This window comes from Toxorhynchites rutilus, chromosome 2, assembly GCF_029784135.1.
Source record: "Toxorhynchites rutilus septentrionalis strain SRP chromosome 2, ASM2978413v1, whole genome shotgun sequence".
NCBI classification, from domain to species: Eukaryota; Metazoa; Arthropoda; class Insecta; order Diptera; family Culicidae; genus Toxorhynchites; species Toxorhynchites rutilus.
The window spans coordinates 92,253,214-92,271,241 of NC_073745.1; the positions used below are offsets into that span (position 1 = coordinate 92,253,214).

The 18,028-nt window shown below is 38.8% G+C and overlaps 1 protein-coding gene across 3 annotated transcripts in view; it reads left to right on the top strand.

Annotated features, from left to right (window-relative positions):
- Nucleotides 1-17,235, top strand: part of LOC129767314 (LIM domain-binding protein 2) — a 41,432-nt gene extending 24,197 nt beyond the window's left edge. The window contains exons 4-12 of one of the 3 annotated variants that reach the window (XM_055768042.1): nucleotides 6,203-6,370; nucleotides 7,078-7,810; nucleotides 7,877-7,967; nucleotides 8,009-8,126; nucleotides 8,195-8,367; nucleotides 15,456-15,668; nucleotides 15,845-15,968; nucleotides 16,029-16,159; nucleotides 16,338-17,235. In XM_055768042.1, coding sequence (XP_055624017.1) covers nucleotides 6,352-6,370; nucleotides 7,078-7,810; nucleotides 7,877-7,967; nucleotides 8,009-8,126; nucleotides 8,195-8,367; nucleotides 15,456-15,668; nucleotides 15,845-15,968; nucleotides 16,029-16,159; nucleotides 16,338-16,622 — 1,887 coding nt within the window. In that variant the 5' untranslated portion in view covers nucleotides 6,203-6,351 and the 3' untranslated portion in view covers nucleotides 16,623-17,235. Of the gene's footprint in view, nucleotides 1-6,202; nucleotides 6,371-7,077; nucleotides 7,811-7,876; nucleotides 7,968-8,008; nucleotides 8,127-8,194; nucleotides 8,368-15,455; nucleotides 15,669-15,844; nucleotides 15,969-16,028; nucleotides 16,163-16,337 lie in introns of all 3 variants that reach the window. The other 2 variants (XM_055768043.1, XM_055768040.1) reach the window with 2 other exon arrangements.
- The last annotated feature ends 793 nt before the right edge of the window (nucleotides 17,236-18,028 follow it).

Here is an 18,028-nt window from a genome sequence, read left to right on the forward strand (position 1 = left end):
CAAACGAGAATTTCAGAAGTGGCGCTCCATTCATCGGAAAGCTCTTAACGTATGCAAAACTTTTTGTTTAACCGAGAGCGAGAACGAACAGAGCGCGGAGTTGGAGATGATGCTCCAAAGCCACAGAGGGCTGATGATGAATTGCACTCGACTAGGTGACTTATTTTCGTTATTATTCGAGGATTCTGTAATGCTGGAAATGTGCGTGGATTCACTTCAGCTCGATTAAGTAGCACTTAACCCAATTGGTGGGTGTGCGTTGGAAAATAATAAGGGCAAATGAACGAAATTTATTGGCGAATTATCAATAAATGAAAATATACCCCAGAGATGAAATATGTTATTAGGAAATCATCAATATCAATATATCAACATTGATCTTATCGAATCGATTTTCCAAAGGGTGTCCGGAGAATACGGAGGATGCTGAAGGACCTCCCATTCGAGCTCTTGGATTGCGGCTTTGACGACTTGTGTAACCTGGCGTTGTCGCGAAGGAGTATGGTTTGACCATGTCGATCAGGTCTTTTCAGTCGAATAGCCTCATTAATGCGATGTAGCTTGACAATGTAGAGCTCCTTGTTGATCGTGGCATTCTTTTCGAATATTTCCCAGTGCACCATCCCCTCCCAGTCTCGCCAAACACATATCATTATATTCTTTGGATGAAGGTTCGGCTTGACTCCCGGCTTTGGCGTATCGCATGGAGTCACCCACTCCATTCTTTGCTTCACATTGACGTATGGACACCATTGTTCCTATCCCGTGACGATTCAGTAAAAGCGCTGTTTATGATGACGTGTTGCTCGATGGCGGGCGAGATGCTGATAGGCAATTTGAAGGCGACTTTCTTTGTTTTTTTTTCGTTAAGCTCGTGAAGCACCCATGCTCCCAATTTTTCGGCAAATCCCATTGAATGAAGGTAATTGAGAATCGTTTGATGATCGCAGTTTTTCCGCCAATTCACGACTGGTTTGGCGACCGTTCTCCTTCAAAAGAGATTTGAGACGACCTTCATCGAATTCAGAAGAGGCGCGTCATCGACGACAAAGTCGCTTGAACTTTGTGAACCATTTCCATACTGCAGTCTCGGCAGCTTGGTGCTCCCGTGGCCGAGTGATTAGCGTCCCACATTATCATTCCGGGGGTTCGGGTTCGATTCCCGTTCTGGCCGGGGGTTTTTTCGTCAAAAAAATTCTCCCGGCTTGCGCTGTGGTCACGCGTATTCTAAAGCTTGCCACTCTAGAGTACATTCAAGGCGTGTTATTCGGCATAGAAATCTCAACCAAGTACTACTGATAAAAATGACGCAAGAAATGCTACGTTGAGGAGGCAAAAGTTCCACTGAAACGTTAGGGTCATTCAGAAAGAGAGAAGCCTCGGCAGCTTTTTGACTTTGATGGAAAGCAATGAAGAGCAGGTGTCGAAAATGTTGATTTTTGTCTTATGGGTATCCCATTTCTAAACCTCAAAACTAATAAAAAATTATATAACCTAAAAATACAATTAACATAGTTTTGTATAGCAGAAAGAGTTTCATCGAATGAATACTTATGCTTTGCCAAACAGCAACCAAAAAAAACAAAATAAAAGAAATATAAGTATGCTATGAACTCATTCCCCAACCCAACCCAGGAAACCCGCAAACATGGACAAAGACGTGATTTCCAATGCTCAATTCGATCTAACGTTCTTCATACAAGTCATTCCTGAGAAGACGTGGGTCGATGAGTGCGACACGCAATTCAAACATCAAACGAGTAGATGGCAATTATCCAAATTAAAAAAAAGATCAACATGGTTTTTTGCGAAGGTGTTTATCAATGCTTCCGTGGTTGAATGATAGTGTCACACATTATCATACTGAAAGTTCGGGTTCGATTCCCGTTCTGGTCGCGGGATTTTCCAACAAAGAAATTTCTTCCTACTTCACTGTGGTCACGCGTATTCTAAAGCTTGCGAATACATTCAATGCGTGTTAGTTGGCATTAGAAATCTCAGCTACTACTCAGCATGAAGCAGGGAACTAAGAAGAGTTCCAAAATAAGCAATCGTCACAGAATCGAATCGAGGAGCTGGCCGAAAGTGAGAAGTTAAATGCTTCGGAAATTAAGAAGGTATTTGTGCTACGAATCATCATTGAGCGGATTTTACAAATGCTGTGGGGATCTGATCAAATAGCAATCATTGAGCCTCGATCGCGGCAGTAAAATATAGGTAGATAGTTGAAATCGAGTTGTTTCCTGTGCACTATTGCAATGACATTTTTTTGTTTCTAGTATGAAACGATCTAAGCCAGCGTAAAAGAACATATTAACAAAACCAATAAGGTGAGCGGGAAGGTGGATTCATGTGCACTTGAATGCTGACAAGGAAAAATAGAATCATACATACACGCAGATTCAGTCTATTTTGACTCACTCGTTATTTTGTTTCGTGCGATCTTTCCAAAGGAGTATTCATTCATTGAATTTTGTTTTCCACTCTTTGTTTTGTTATGTTCACTATCAGTCCCGAATGAAGATAGTCGGGGAGTGTAAAACGATTCATCGTGCAATCTAATGATAGCTTGCTGCATTCTTTTCGCCATGATTATTCCAAGTAGATACAAGAGTGATTTATAATTAGGTGTGGAGAAATGAGCGAATGAACTTTTCCATACTTGGTGATATCAGTGCAGTTACGATCGACTACTACGTGTCTGACAACATGCTGTGTCCGGGTTGCCATGATAAAATCTGTTTTTTGGTCTAAAAAACTGTTCATCTTACTTTTTTTTTGAGAACTTTTTGAGACATGGCCGGTTTATTCCTCAAAAATGTTGATTTTTAATAGAAACATATTTTCGAGATAGCAGTAAATATCGACTTTTCATGCAATTTTAAGACATAATTTTTTTTTGAAAACTCCGCTTTTATGTACCCTTGGTAGATTCGAAAGTTTTCAAAAACACAAACTTTAATGTCTGCTTCTTCTTCTTGAATGACGTTAACGTTCCCTGTGGAACTTTTGCCGTCTTAACGTACGCATTAACTAGCGTCATTTATTAATACTTAGTTGAGATTTCTTAAGCCAAATAACACGCCTTGGATGTATTCCGAGGGGCAAGCTCTAGAATACGTGTGACCACAGTGCATGTCGAAAAATCCCCCGACCAGAACGGGAATCGAATCCAAACACCCGGCATGATAATATGAGACGCTAACCACTCGGCCACGGGTGCACCTTTTGATGTCTGCGACACTAGTAAATAAGACACGATTGAGCTGATATTTTGCATGGGGTATTTTGTCGTGCAAATCTGCATTTTGCAGGAAGCCCCTTTTGAAAATTCTAGATTGTTTTTACTGTAAACACTTCCGGAGACACTAGTAAATAAAGCATGATCGAGCTGACATTTTGCATAGGGTATAGGCCAAGGTGACATTGGATCGGAGTACGCACTAAGATTTGATTGTACGATTACTGACGCAGAGAATAGAGTTTCCAATGATTTCATGATCCCAATTGTCAATCTAGACTCTACAAAAACGAGTCTTGTGTTTGAGCGTTTAAGTCCTTCAGGCATTAGTATTTTGTATGAATGAGACAAAAAATTAGAGATTGAGCTTTTAGCTATAGGGGTCTGAGGTAACACTTCATTTTGGAAAAAAGGCTCTCTTGCCCAAAATAGTTTGAGAATGGAAAAGGAAGGAAGCTGACTCGGGTTTGAAGAATGGACACAGATGGGTACACACTTTTGCAATGCTAATAAATTTTAACCGTTTTTACCGTTTCTTGAATACATTGACTCTCTAAAGCCCAAATTTCTTATTCGCATGAAAAAACTTCAGTAGATAGTATTTTTGATGAGAAAATCGAAAAACATAACGGCAATTTTTTAAAGTCACGCATTCAAGGAACAAGACTTGCGTTTCCGGTGTGCCTCTCGGATTTTTGCAAGTCCTCTTTCCGAAGTATCTGGAAAATGATCCATTCTATTAGCCTGATATCAGAGGCTGGAACATACGCTTGCTTCGAAGTGGATGGTTTCTTTGCGATCATACGTGGGCGTCCGGGTGTTTTGCAAAACATCTGGGATTGATAGGAATTCGTAGCCTCATTCAGACTCAATTTCTGCAAAACAGCTGTATCCGATGTTAATTTTCAGTAGATTACACTTCAGCAGGAGTCTGTTTTTTTTTCGCTCAACTGCCCAACACCTCCTAAAGGCGGGTTATGGTTTTTACCTAAAAAATGTAATATTTTGTTACCATAATAACAAAACATGATGTCGAACGTAAAATACTAATGAAAATAAACTCACCGAATTTTTTTTCCACCAATCAAATTCAAAAAGTGTGTTTGTTTTTCGTTTGGAGTGCGCGACCGAATTCGAATTACAGTCAACTCACGCTAACTCGATGTTCTGTATCTCGATATTTTCCCTAACTCGATGGATTTCATGGCACCTTTGATTGATTTTACAAGCATTCTTTCCTCCATAACTCGATACGTTAGGGAGAGTTGACTGTTTTTTTTCCTCTTTTATCTCGAATTTTCCGACGTTCGACATAAAATACTCCTAGCAGAAACCAGGCAACATAAAACCAATGTGTTAGTATGACAGATTAAAGTATTTTGAAGACATGCTAATGCCGGTGAACATTGAAGATAATGTCTGAATAATTTTAAAGAAAATCCGTGAAGCCCGTCTAAAGGCGGGGTTAGATAGTATAGGGTTAACCAAAACAGAATTCTATGAGATTTTCTCAAATTAACTTCCCGGCATAGGTTACAACACGCGAGACTGGAAAAACTCGCGAATTTCATCCCCAATACTATTAAGCTTGGGAAAAGCTATCCATTATTTTTGGGTGAAATTCAAAACTATTTTTAACATATTGCGGACCGCTCAGGAGTTTTCTCGTGTTTCGCGTTCCGTATGTTACGGATGGATCACGAAATAACCCGTGTTTTCTCCACTTGAAGGTTAAATCCTTGGTTTGACAAGAATCTAACAAGGCCTACCGATGGCTCGCCTTCGTCTCATCCACATCGAAGGAAACGATCTCATTCGTGGAATCCGAACAAATGAAGCGTTCAAGTTTGCCCCGAAACGTTCGGTCCTTAATGTGTTAATATGCTTCGGATTGTCCGATTTGGGTCGAATATGCATCGTTTTGTTGTAAAATGTGTTGCCATTCTAAAGGAAACTTCATAATTTCTCTATCATAGAAGTCTGGGTCCTTATTGGCGAAAAACTCTAGCAATAGGTTTTTACAATCTTCTCTTGATCCCAATTTCTTATCACTCTGGAAATTTTGCAATGCGAGAAAAAGGTGGTAATCACTTGGTGCCAGGTCGGGACCATATGGTGGATGCATTAAAACATTCCAATCAAGCTCTCGGAATGATGTGGCCTTGCGAAGAGATGTTGTGTTCCTAATGGAACACAACACCTCTTCTGTTGGCCATTTCTGGACGATTCTAGTCAAACGCTAGCTTCAAACGGTCCATTTGTTGACAGAGAGATCTGAATTTAGTGTATTGCACTAAAAAATAAAAAAATTAAAATAAATTAAATTACACGCGTTTTACTGTTGCAGTATCGGCACCGTAAACAACATTCCCAATTTCAGCGGCCTGGCTTGCATTTTCGCCTTTATAAAAGAAAAAGTGTAAAATGTACCGAATTTTCTATTTGTTTGTCTTCATCATTAACACCCTTTAACCCACAACTGAATGGAATAAACAAAAAACAGCAAGAGAATTGTTTTAGTGTGAAATGTCACATTTACAACGAGCCTAAACTCGAAATTGTATAATCGATATTACGCGAAATATTGATCACTAAAGCCAGCTACCGAGAAGATAATGGATAACTTCTTCCGCAACCTAACATATCTAAATAAAATCTTCTACATTCATTGCAATAAAAATCTTCAACAACGAGATGCTTTTTTCGCTCGATGTGAGCTTCTTTTTGCTTCTTTTTTTTTAATCTGTATTATAGTGATTTTCAACTCATTTGGCTGGTTCGTCACTTTTTACTTCCATTTTTGGAAGAATGTCGGGAGTGAGAATTGAACTCGTGACCTTTAGCGTGAGAGGCATGGATGTTTTTGCTTCTGAAATGGGCAACTTTTTACACATTTAGAGATGATGCTTTCCAACTAATTTGCTCATGTATAAAGAAATATTTCACTTTGTATTTTCATAGATCTTGAGGGAGCCTCCGCTAAAGGGCGTTCTTTGAAAGGGCTCCAGCAAAGATAACTACTACTCAGCACAAGTCAGCGTTAAGCTGAACACTGTCAGTGGCCAAATAACTGGAAGAAAGATACGAATTACCGCCCCGTCTGCAGCCAAATGATGTCCCCTGGAAGAGGTACTACCTTTAGTCACTAGTATAAGACTCTTCTACTCGATAACCTGAATCCGGTATGTAGGTCAAAGGGTTTTTGAGTAAATGAATGAATTCATAACCAGGTCAAGCATTGGTTTCAATATAATCCACAACAAAATTTTCCCCTTTTCGAAAGCTCAACAATATTTTGCTTCGAAAAGACCCAGAAGATTTCGCAGACTGTGGGCAACTGGTTTAGTTTCAATAAAAGCATCAAAACTTTTTGTATCTATTTTCTCAAAAAAAGAAACTTCTATTAAATTCTTGCCCTTGGCAGATCATTGATCGTTCGGATGTATCCAATTCCGATTCGTTTGTTGAGGACTATGAAATGGTGAATGATCAGTGAATTCGATATCCAACATCCAAGAATTATTTGACTGTCTTCAAACGTTAGGTCCACCTTACGAGTAGTAGTCGACCAAGTATGTATATATTTCGTATTTTTCCGTGATCTGAATCCATTCGACCTAATGTTATAAAAACTTCAAGATCGTTGTATTTCTTTATAGTAATATAATATTGAGTCCAGGTGCGAAAACTCAAAATGATTGACTTGCATATAAATGTCAGGACATAACATTAACAATTTAACTGATATGACCCATTGTAAAGTATTTACTTTAAATTTTATTCAACCATTTGGCCCCGACACTAATACTTCAATTATTCTCTTTTTCCTTGGCTAGGTTTAAGTCGACGGGGAGTGAATGCAGGACCGCCACTGAGCTTGCCATCTACACTGGAGGACTCTACGAATAACTGGAAAGGTACACCCTCGGGCCCCGCCGATCCGTCACAGCAAGCCGGTGGACCCGGAGGAGCGGGTGGTCCCGGGGGTGGTGGACCCGGCGGAGGTGGAGGTCCCGGAGGCCAGGGTGGAGGCGTCAACAATTTTGGTGGTCCTGGAGGAGGAAACAATTTCGGTGGGCCCGTATTTCCTGCCGCCGGTCAGGGTTCTCCCGCGGGAGGATCCTCGGCCAACAACTATCAAAACGTACCACCCGGGACAGGTTCCAATACTCCTCAGTATACGGCATCACCTGCACCGTCGGGATCTAGCACACCGGGTCCCGGTCCGCCACAAAACGTAGGTTCTGGTTTCCCACCACCAAACTCCGGGGCAGGCGGTCCCGGTCCGTACAATGGGCCAGGGGGAGGTGGTCCGGTCGCCGGAGGACCCTTCGGCTCACCGTCCGCCAATGGTCCACAATTTGGCCGACCGGGTAGTTCCGGTTCTGCCTTTGGCAGTGGACCTCATTTTACGTCACCAGGTGGCCCGGGTAGTTTCGGTGGGCCACAGTTTGGTCTACCTCCTGGGTCGCCCTTCGGCCACGGGCCCAATGGTCCGAATATGGGTGGACCTATGAATCAAGCACACATGATGAGCGGTCCACAGCCGGTCGAACGGATGGATCAGAGGTATATATGACATCCACGGATTATTCGTAACATTTGTTTTCTCACGTTTGATCTAATTATTTGCAGTCAATTGAACGTTCCCAGAAGGCATGCATACTTCGGACAACCTGACTATAGAATATATGAATTAAATAAGCGATTACAGCAAAGAACTGAAGTAAGCAAATTGTAGTGTTCTCGTAAGATATTATTATTTAGATTCGTCAATTACAGGAAAGTGATAATTGTTGGTGGGATTCATTTGCGAATGAATTCTTCGAAGACGATGCTACCCTAACACTAACATTTTGTTTGGAAGATGGACCAAAAAGATATAGTAGGACATCTAGTTTATTTGTAGCAGAAATTCCAGATACTAATATGATGTTTCTTCACTACTCACAGCTATAGGACGCACATTAATTCCTCGTTATTTTCGAAGTATCTTCGAAGGCGGTGTGACGGAACTCTATTTCAACCTGAGACACTCGAAAGAATCGTTTCATAATACATCCATTACGCTAGACTGCGACCAGTGCACAATGGAAACGTTACATGGAAAACCAATGTACACCAAGGTAAGGTTGCTTTTACTGTATTCACAAATTTAGAGGTCATAGACTCTGTGTCTTGAATTCAATGTTAGTACTTCTATATTGACCACTGCGTGCTATCGAAATGTTTAGTTCTGAGCATGAGACGCTCATAGTTTTGCTGACTACAGTTTCGCGTCATTATAACCATAATATTTCGATAAATTGAAACGTGGGCCATGCAATGGAGCATTGCGCCGTTATAAAGTTTCTTGTCAATAAGGTTAGCGGGGAAAATAAATATTTGAGGAAACGTCTTGAAGACGTCAGCAAGAGATATTTTCAGAAAAATGTTTTACATAAGACATATCGATTTTCCTCGCTTAAACAAGGCTTTTCATAACGGCGTGAGTTCCAATTCCGTTAATGGTAAAGATGCTTCCGATATATTGGGGCTTATGCTTCAATTTCTCAAGACATAATGATGCTAACGACGTGAAACTGTACGTAGCAAAACAGCATGAATCTCATGCTCAGAGTTTTTCAGTCGCTTCGGTACGCAGTCTTGAATCATTAGTGATGGATATCTATTGACCCACAGGGGATGTTTGAGTTTCTCTCCAAACATGCTTGTACCGTTTTGTAACAAAACTCATTGAATTATCTACGTTTTAAGGTGAAATTTGACTCTGTGAACGTTGGATAATAAGTAATTGAGTCTGTTTAATAAACGTCTGAGTTACTAATAATATTAATAATAATACAACACTGGACTTCTATCTTCTGAACCTGAACGTGAGAAGTTCAAAAGAATATACTGCCTCAACCATAATGTGCTAAAATCCTAATGATAGACATGATGCAGCGACGTGTGATCAAGATTTAGGTGATCACAGAACGCCTTTGTCGATTTTTGAGAATTTTTCCAATCATGAACAAGTACTGCTCACACACTGCCTATAAGAGCTGTTCTCAACGTGATGTGAGACTTCTTATGTATAGCCTAGGGGGATTGGTAATAACATGCGATTTTGGCCAATTTCTGGTTATGCGGGTTTTTGCATAGGTAACTTATTTCCTCGACCATTTTATTTTGTTTTGTCACTGAACCAATCAGTGACAACCTCATTCGGAAAGCAGTTGAAAATACTCCAATTCAACAGGGTCTTTCAGATTAAACGCTCACACAACATGTTTTGATAACTTCTACAAAAGTGAACCAATTTTTATTTAAAAAAACGAAAATAAAGCTTATTTTAGGACATTTTCGATGTGACTAGCCTTTTTTCGATAACGCGTTTTAAACGGTGAAAAAAATTCTTCATGCACAACTCTCTAACCGCTCTACGATTTGTTTTTTGACACCCATCAATCACACTCATTCTATCTTTCCTAATTTAACTGAAATGTAATTTTGAATAATTCCTACAATTAAAATCTTCAAATATCACGATTTTCACTTCTGTACTTTTAATAGCCAATTAAATTTCTGCCGAACAGTGTATGAGCACTAGGGTGCCAATGAAAATGGTCATCTCGAATTTCAAAAAGTTACCCCATAAAAAATGTTCACCACCTCGAAAAAATATCCTATGCCAAATATCAGCTCAATCGGACTTAAGAGAGAGTGGCGCAAAGCGGTCAAAGTTTGAAAATCGAAAAATCAAATCAGGAAATAGGGGTTTTCGAAAAATAAAAATTGATGCCGAATGTCTTAAAAATGCCATCATGTCATCTCGAAATTTTTTTTTGTCAAAAATCGGCATTCTGGGACTTTTTTTTGGTTTTTTTTCGGAGTACGAAACGAAAAGTATGGTTTTGGATGCCAATAAAAATAGTTATTTCGATTTTTAATTCGGAACTTGCTACGCAATGTTGATTTGCACGAAAATATACCCTATGCAAAATATTAGCTCATTCGGACTTTATTTACTGGTGTCACAAACGTTAAAATTTGAGTTTTTTTGAAAAACGAAAAATCACCGAAAATCGAGGTTTTCAAAAAAAAGTTTGCTGCCAAATGTCTTAAAATTGCATTAATCATCGAGATTTACAGTTATCTCGAAAAATTTTTTTGTCAAAAATTATTTAGTTTTTCCGCCTGAAAAATCGTTTTTTGATAAATTTTTTTTTAGATAACTGTTAATCTCGACGTGTCATGCAATTTTAAAACATTTGGCATCAAAAAATTTTGTTAAAAACCCCGATTTCCGGTGATTTTCGGTTTTTAAAAAACTCAAATTTGAACGTTTGTGACACCAGTAAATGAAGTCCGAATGAGCTAATATTTTGCATAGGGTATATTATCGTGCAAATCAACAAGTTCCGTATGAAAAATCAAGATAACTATTTTTAATCATACTTTTCATTTCGTACTCCGAAAAAAAAACTAAGTCCCAGAATGCCGATTTTTGACAAAAATTTTTTTTTTGAGATGACACTATATCTCGACGATTCATGACATTTTAAGACATTTGGCATGAAATTTTTTTTTCGAAAAACCCGATTTCCTTTGCTCCCCCTTGGGTGATTTTTCGATTTTCCAAACTTTTTTTTCCAAACGATTTTCAAACTTTGACCGTTTTGTGCCACTCTCCCTTAAGTCCGATTGAGTTGAAGGGTGAAGGGCATAGGGTGTTTTTTCGAGGTGGTGAACATTTTGTATAGGGTAACCTTTTGAAATTTCAGGGTCGATTTTTTCCCATACATTCATCGGCACCTTAATGAGCACCCTAAGAAGTATGCGTAAAGAAACATTGCATCAAGTGTTCTCTAATGTGAACAAAATTTAAAAAAATTAAATAATTTATTTTCGTTAAAGTCATAAAGTATTCTTGTGTAGAATTTATTGGAGTTTTTAAAACTGCCTTTCGATTTGCGGTGCGATGGTTGCCTATTGAATTATTCATCATCAAAGACGAAGGGGTAATTTTTCATTCAAACTGAAATATCTTTGTGTGGGAAGGTCCTACAGGAACGTTCTTGGAACCAAATGAAAGGTGGTTGATAAGGTTAATTAAATTTGCTATTGAGTTGGTTAGGAAAAAAATTGTGTTAGTCCAGAATATTCTTAAAATAACAAATAAAAATCGAGTTTTCATTTCTTCCCGATATTGTTGCCCACGACTCCTACACACACCAAGATAAAAATATGTACGTAAAATATTCTTATACCTGAAAGTTGTAGCTTCAAAATGATGCGCACACCATCGGTATGCGTTGATTTTTCACGAAGTTACAGCATGTCAATCATTTAAAATTTCCGACTTTGTACTCTGTTCCTCTAATTTTTTTGTCGAGTGTATAATCGAGTCCGACCTGTACTGGTTATCGAAATAATTGGCCAAATGTTTTATAGAAATGTGTTTTTCCATGTTTTTTTCTGAAATTAAAACAAGCCGGAAAGTAGAACATTTTTATCGGTGCGGGTATAATGGACTTGTAGTGGGGGGAATATGGACAGGTTCAAAATATACGAAGCGTAGAAATTTATCGCTCGCGAGAGGATTAATTTCGCTCTCTATCAGTGTTTGTGTGTCCAGTAACTAAAATAGAACAAAAAGAGAAAGCCATATAAAAAAGAGTTGAATATTCTTCCCTTCACTTTCCATCATGCATTGGAAGTGACTGTGGATGGGACTGTCCTATCAACAGAAATTTGAAATTCATAATGCAACTATACATATCAACCACCTGTCCATTATACTCCCACTGTCCGTCTTACCCGCGGTTCCGTCAACACAAGAATTTAAACCCCTTGCTCAATGCTCAATAAATGATTTCATATAAAATTAATAAACTGGCTCTACTTCAAAACGTACGCTACGTAGGATGATTGTGTTGCCTTCATTTGAAAGATGAGAAAAATTAATACAAGATATAGTTGTGGAACATCTAAATTAGTGAATTTGAATATGAAATTGAAAATGAAATGTTATATATTTGGAAGTGAAAAATTCAAACGATAGTGGTTTTGAAGGTGATATCATTAATTTTACTAAAAAGATTATTATAAACTTAATTGTTTCTTTGAACCAAATTGAAGCTCTCTAACCGCTCTACAATTTGTTTTTTGATACCTAACTTCTATCTTTCTTAATTTCGCTGCAGTATTGTTATAAACAATTTCTGGTAAGAAGTCAATCAAAATCATTAAAAATTACGATTTTTACTCCACTATACTTATAATAGCCAATCAAACTGCACCTTAACGTTGGAATATTTTTTTTTCTTGAAATAAACCATATTGAAGAAAAATATATAAATATTAAAAAAATTGTTTTCGAACTCTATACACGGTGGCGCATAAGTCACACAACGCTCTCTGAAGGGAAAAAATAACGATCGCGCTGCAACTATCGAGTGTGTTGGTTCCTAAGCGGTTCAGTTGTCGACTTTGTATTGTTTTTCATTCGAGAATAAAGATTTTGTATCGTGAGACATTTTTTTTACGAATTTTTTTTTGTGCAAATCGGTTGCGTGACTTATGCGGCACCCTGTATAATCCAGTCTGACCTGTATTAATTGCATCTAAGCACCAAGTCGACGCAGTATACACTGGTTTTTCGACCTTCTTTGCATTAATCATCAGATCATGATCGCTAAATTGCATCGTGTTGCCTTCAATGGAGTGTTGGTGTTCTGGTTGCAGTCTTCCAAGCCAAGTTTGAGGATTTGTTGAAAAGTTCGTGCAAAGAGTGATGACACTACTGGCGCGTATCGTGATTGTGCCTAGCTGGTGGTAATTTCGGAAGAACACACCAGGTTTTCAGTCAGTAAATCTGTAAATCTCGACGTGTCATGCAGTTATAAGACATTCGGCATAACAATTTTTTTGAAAACCCAGATTGCTTGTGATTTTTTGGTTTTCAAAAAACTCAAAGTTGACGTCTGCGATACTAATAAATGAAGTTATAATCGAGGTAGTGAACATTTTGCATAACTTTTGTGTGACTTTTTTGAAATTTTAGGGTCGTTTTTTTCTTATACATTCATTGGCATTGCATCGAACCCTTTGACTTCGATATTACAGGGAATGTTATGAAAACCCGCCTTTTCTATAACCCATCAGTTATAGCGAATTCGTTTTCAAAACTGAGTCAGTGCCAAACTGACTCTGTAATAAAAAAACGTTTTCAGTTTCACGAATGCGGTGGTTTGTTTGTGTGCGTATATCGTCTGATTCGTTTATATTTGCGACGACAAATGTACAGTGTCGACGTCTGGTGGCGAAATTAGTGCTTGCAATGAGGTACATATCGAGGTGGAGCAGTAGGCAAAGTATATCTATATTGGCAAGCAAAATGTCGTGTCGTAATTATTTGCCTTCAATATAGAATGTATATGGAAGAAACAAAACAATGTTCAAAGTACTCACGGTGCGTGATAATTTGAGCCGAAATTCTCATGAAATCGTTCAACTGTTTGTTTTTTAACAGATGACAATTGTATTGTGACTTATTTCGATTATTTATGTAGTTAAAATGTCCAGAGAGTAGTCGTATACTTAGTTTTCGAAAGCAGTAACATTTTCGGTGATTTTTTTATTAATTGACGATTATTTTCTCACAACATACACACCAACAATGAGAGCCTTCAAAACGTCAGCTTCGTAACGTTAAAATAAACTTTCATTATTTTAACGTTACGAAGTTGACGTTTGTTTCTATGAACATGGGGGAGTGAAAATGACACATGGAAATATCACTTTTGTCCGGCTTTTTTGACGTGATTTCACAGATATTCACTGTACGATGTCACATTAGCTTCATATTCAGCGGAAACTCTAATAAAATGTACGTTTTTAATTCGTAAAACACTTCCTGAAAATACCATTTTCACATGGATGTGGTAGGCAATCAAATATAAACACAACGACTGACGTCACTATTTGAGAAACAGTTAAGGCAGCGCATGCTATGTCGCTCGAAAAACCACCATCTTCATTACCTTTTTTCCAGGACATTGGCTTGGGAGGTAAATTATTCTCTGTTAGATCAGAAGGGCCAAGTGCATTGTAGAAGTATAAAAGTTTGAATGAAAATTTTTGCTTCATATTGTTTGATTACCTGACACATGTAGTTCTGACACTCACTTAACCATTTGTCGATGCATTTCCTGCTTGTTCCACAAATAATTAGTATTATAATATAAAATCATCATTAGACATAGTTTTCGTTTAATATGTTTCTGCGATATCGAAAAAACCTCTCATTTCATCACATAAAATAAATATTCAATACGTTAAAGTAAATTTTCATTCATAATTTTGATTTTGAAAGCATGTTTATTCACACTAGGTTGAAACTGAGTGAATAAAAAAACGTTTTGACAGCAGTTAGTATTGTGCTGGGGTTGAAACTGAACAAAAACGAATTCGCTATTAGTAGTCTGCCTTGGATCGCTGATAACAGCTGACAAGCTGTATGAATTTAGGATTGTTTCCGGGTTTAGTAATGACTTATTCCAATCGATCATTCATTTTTTTGCGAATTGAAGCTTGGTTTCCGCGTTATGTTGCGTCGCCCACCCACACAACCGATTCGTCTCGAATCTGCTGTGGTCGTTTTGCAAAAGGTGCTGCATAGTGTATTTTGTAGATTATTTCTTTGGAAATGTCATTTTGGAAGCGTTGAAGATGTAATTTTGCTAAGAGATACTGGAAAACTGCTCATCTATATCCGAGTTAAGTTATTTAAATTAACAGCCCTTGGTGTAGTCCTATGTTTCTCCGGCTATGTTCCTGTTATTGCTCACCCGTCTGTTTTACATGACCAATTAAAAATTCAAGAACGTATATAATTTGTTTTTCCTCAATAGTACCATGCATTTTTTTAGTTAAATATAAATGGACTGTACTGTCAATGAATACGCATGGCCATTTGTCGCTGTGGATTTACTAATTTTGTGCATTAATCCGTAGGCCTCATTATTAAAAATGAGTTTTCAATAAAAATTCATATGAAAACGAGAAAAGATGCCATTATGGTACATCTTGAATTTTACCAAGATTTGGTTAGCTGCCATTAAATGCAGAAACTGATGCACCGTCCAATTCTTGATGCTTGGTAGCTAACAAGTTGTTTTAGTTTCATTCGATTACTGATTCATCTGGGCTTCAATTTCCTCCACAGGTCATCACTGAGGGGCGCCTGATACTGGAGTTCACCTTCGACGATCTGATGCGGATAAAGTCGTGGCATTTTGCGGTGCGTGCGCACCGGGAGCTGATACCACGCTCGGTGGTCGCAATGCACACCCAGCAGCCGGATCCAACAATGTTGGAGCAGCTCACGAAAAATATCACCCGGCAAGGAATTACCAACTCGACACTAAATTATCTGCGCGTGAGTGGTGATGTTTTATCGACAATAATATCGAGGCAGAAAATTTCGGGTACCACACTTGTTGGGCTCGAATGGAAGTTCGAAGTTCGTGCGCGATGGTGTGGTTCTCGCTTGATTTGTGTGTTGTGTTAACGAGATTTTCCCTCCCTTTGCTTCTTTTTTCTGTACCTATGCAGCTCTGTGTGATATTAGAACCGATGCAGGAATTAATGTCCAGACATAAAGCATACGCCCTAAGTCCGCGAGATTGTCTGAAGACGACGCTGTTTCAGAAGTGGCAACGTATGGTCGCACCACCTGGTACGTGAATTGACATTAGTCTAGTTTGCGGTGAGAATGATAACCACCGTCTTATTTCAGATACCCAACGTCCAGCAAACAAACGGAGAAAACGCAAAGGATCGAGCTCAGGAGCTGGGGCGGGCAATGCCGGTCCGCCAGTGCCGAGCAAGAAACGGTCGCCCGGACCGAACTTCTCGCTGGCGTCTCAGGTAGTGAGTTGATTTTCCTTTTTCTGTATTTCTCTTGAAAATGTTATTTCGATTAGATTGTATCATCCAGATGAATTCAAAGATTGGATAACAGTAATTAATTAAACATTTCTTTCTCCTCTCTCTCCACTAACTTTATTCCACTCCGTGCCTGGTGCGCGCTCCGTCATCCTCCAAGGATGTGATGGTGGTTGGTGAACCCTCTCTGATGGGTGGAGAATTTGGAGACGAGGACGAGCGATTGATCACTAGGTTAGAAAACACGCAGTATGATGCGGCAAATTCGCTTGAACATGATAGCCACAATGCGTTCGGTGGTCACAATGACTCGCCTATGACGGGTGGAGGACCTGGAGGTCCCAACTCGTGGCAAGTGGATCGAGGTGGTGGTCCAGGGCAGCCAAACAACAGCGGACCCGCCAGTCAGGAATCAGACAAGAAAAGTCCGTCGGTGTCCCAGTGACAGTTGTAATACTATAGGGTGAAGGAGGAAAATCAGTAGAGCCAATGCGCCAAAACACACACACACAAAATGTCCGCTGGAGGATGCGCCCTAGCCTTTATGATAAAATAATATCAGTAGCGGACATTTGCGAGGGAAATTACCACAAACCCCCCTCCAATATAGATGTATATGATTCAAGAACGAGACGCAATCAACAACCATATTACCCAAAATGGCAGAATGGGCGGTGCCCAGTGGAATCAGCTCAGTGCGGTCCGGCATCCGGATCTCTAGCAATACAACCGTGACCGTCACAATTCGGTTACGACCGAAAACAAACTCTTTCTGCGGCTAATAAGATTTCCTAGTGTTTAAAGGAGGAGCAAGTAATAGAAGAGCGTTAAAGTACTTAGTTCTGCAATTTGGCACTAAAATAGTGATTTTTGGGGGTGAGATCCAGATTAATAATGGATATTGGGAAAAAATTAAACAAGAATAAATAAAACAGAAAAAACGGAATTAATTTGAAAAGCACTACCCTAGGAATCATTGCACGAAAAAGCCGTAATGATATGGACAATTTCGGAGCGGATATTTTGCAATATAGATACCGTGTTTTTCAATGCTACAAGTTGAGTTATGGAAAAAGAGAAAGTTCTTAAAAATAGCATGATAATGTAAAGCAAACCGAAAAACAGAGAATACGCTAAAGTAATTATAAATAATTAAAAAGGGTAATTTTTAAAAGCAGCTGCAGCAGACAGTAGAGTACACGAGAGGTGAGATAAGTTGGTAGAGAGTGTGCAAGGGGGTTGATGATGAAACCAATCTTTAAGTATAGCTGTAAATTATGGTCGAGCGGTGGCGTAATCGTGGGGATCTATCACTTTTCGTTTCGCAATTCTTCCTCGTGGACATGAATGTTGAGTGAGAGTGTATACATGGAAGATTCTCGTAAGATTACCTTTAGTTCTTATTTTTCGATTATTTATTAAACGTAACATTTGCTAAACCGGTTGAATTACACATACACACCCACAAACCAACGGTTTTTCTAGGAGAGTCACGTAATTGCAGAAGCGTGGAGTAATGAACATTCAATGTTTTATTTGAGACAAGGCTTTACAAAATTTACTGGACATCATCCATCAGAACTATAAGCGAGATCCATCTGCAGCACATTTGAACATTTGTATAAAAACATTACCAACAACAATTCATTGCACTTCTATGAACTATAGAACACAACAAAACATACACCCAAAACAAAAATGCTACGTGGAATTCCGTAAGAAAACACAAAAACAACATCCATAGCGAATTTTATCCCCTGGATAAACAGAAGAGCAGAGCTACACTACAACAAACTACTTGGTCGAGCGCGGTAACTTCATAGAAACATTAGTTGAGTGCAGAAAACCGAA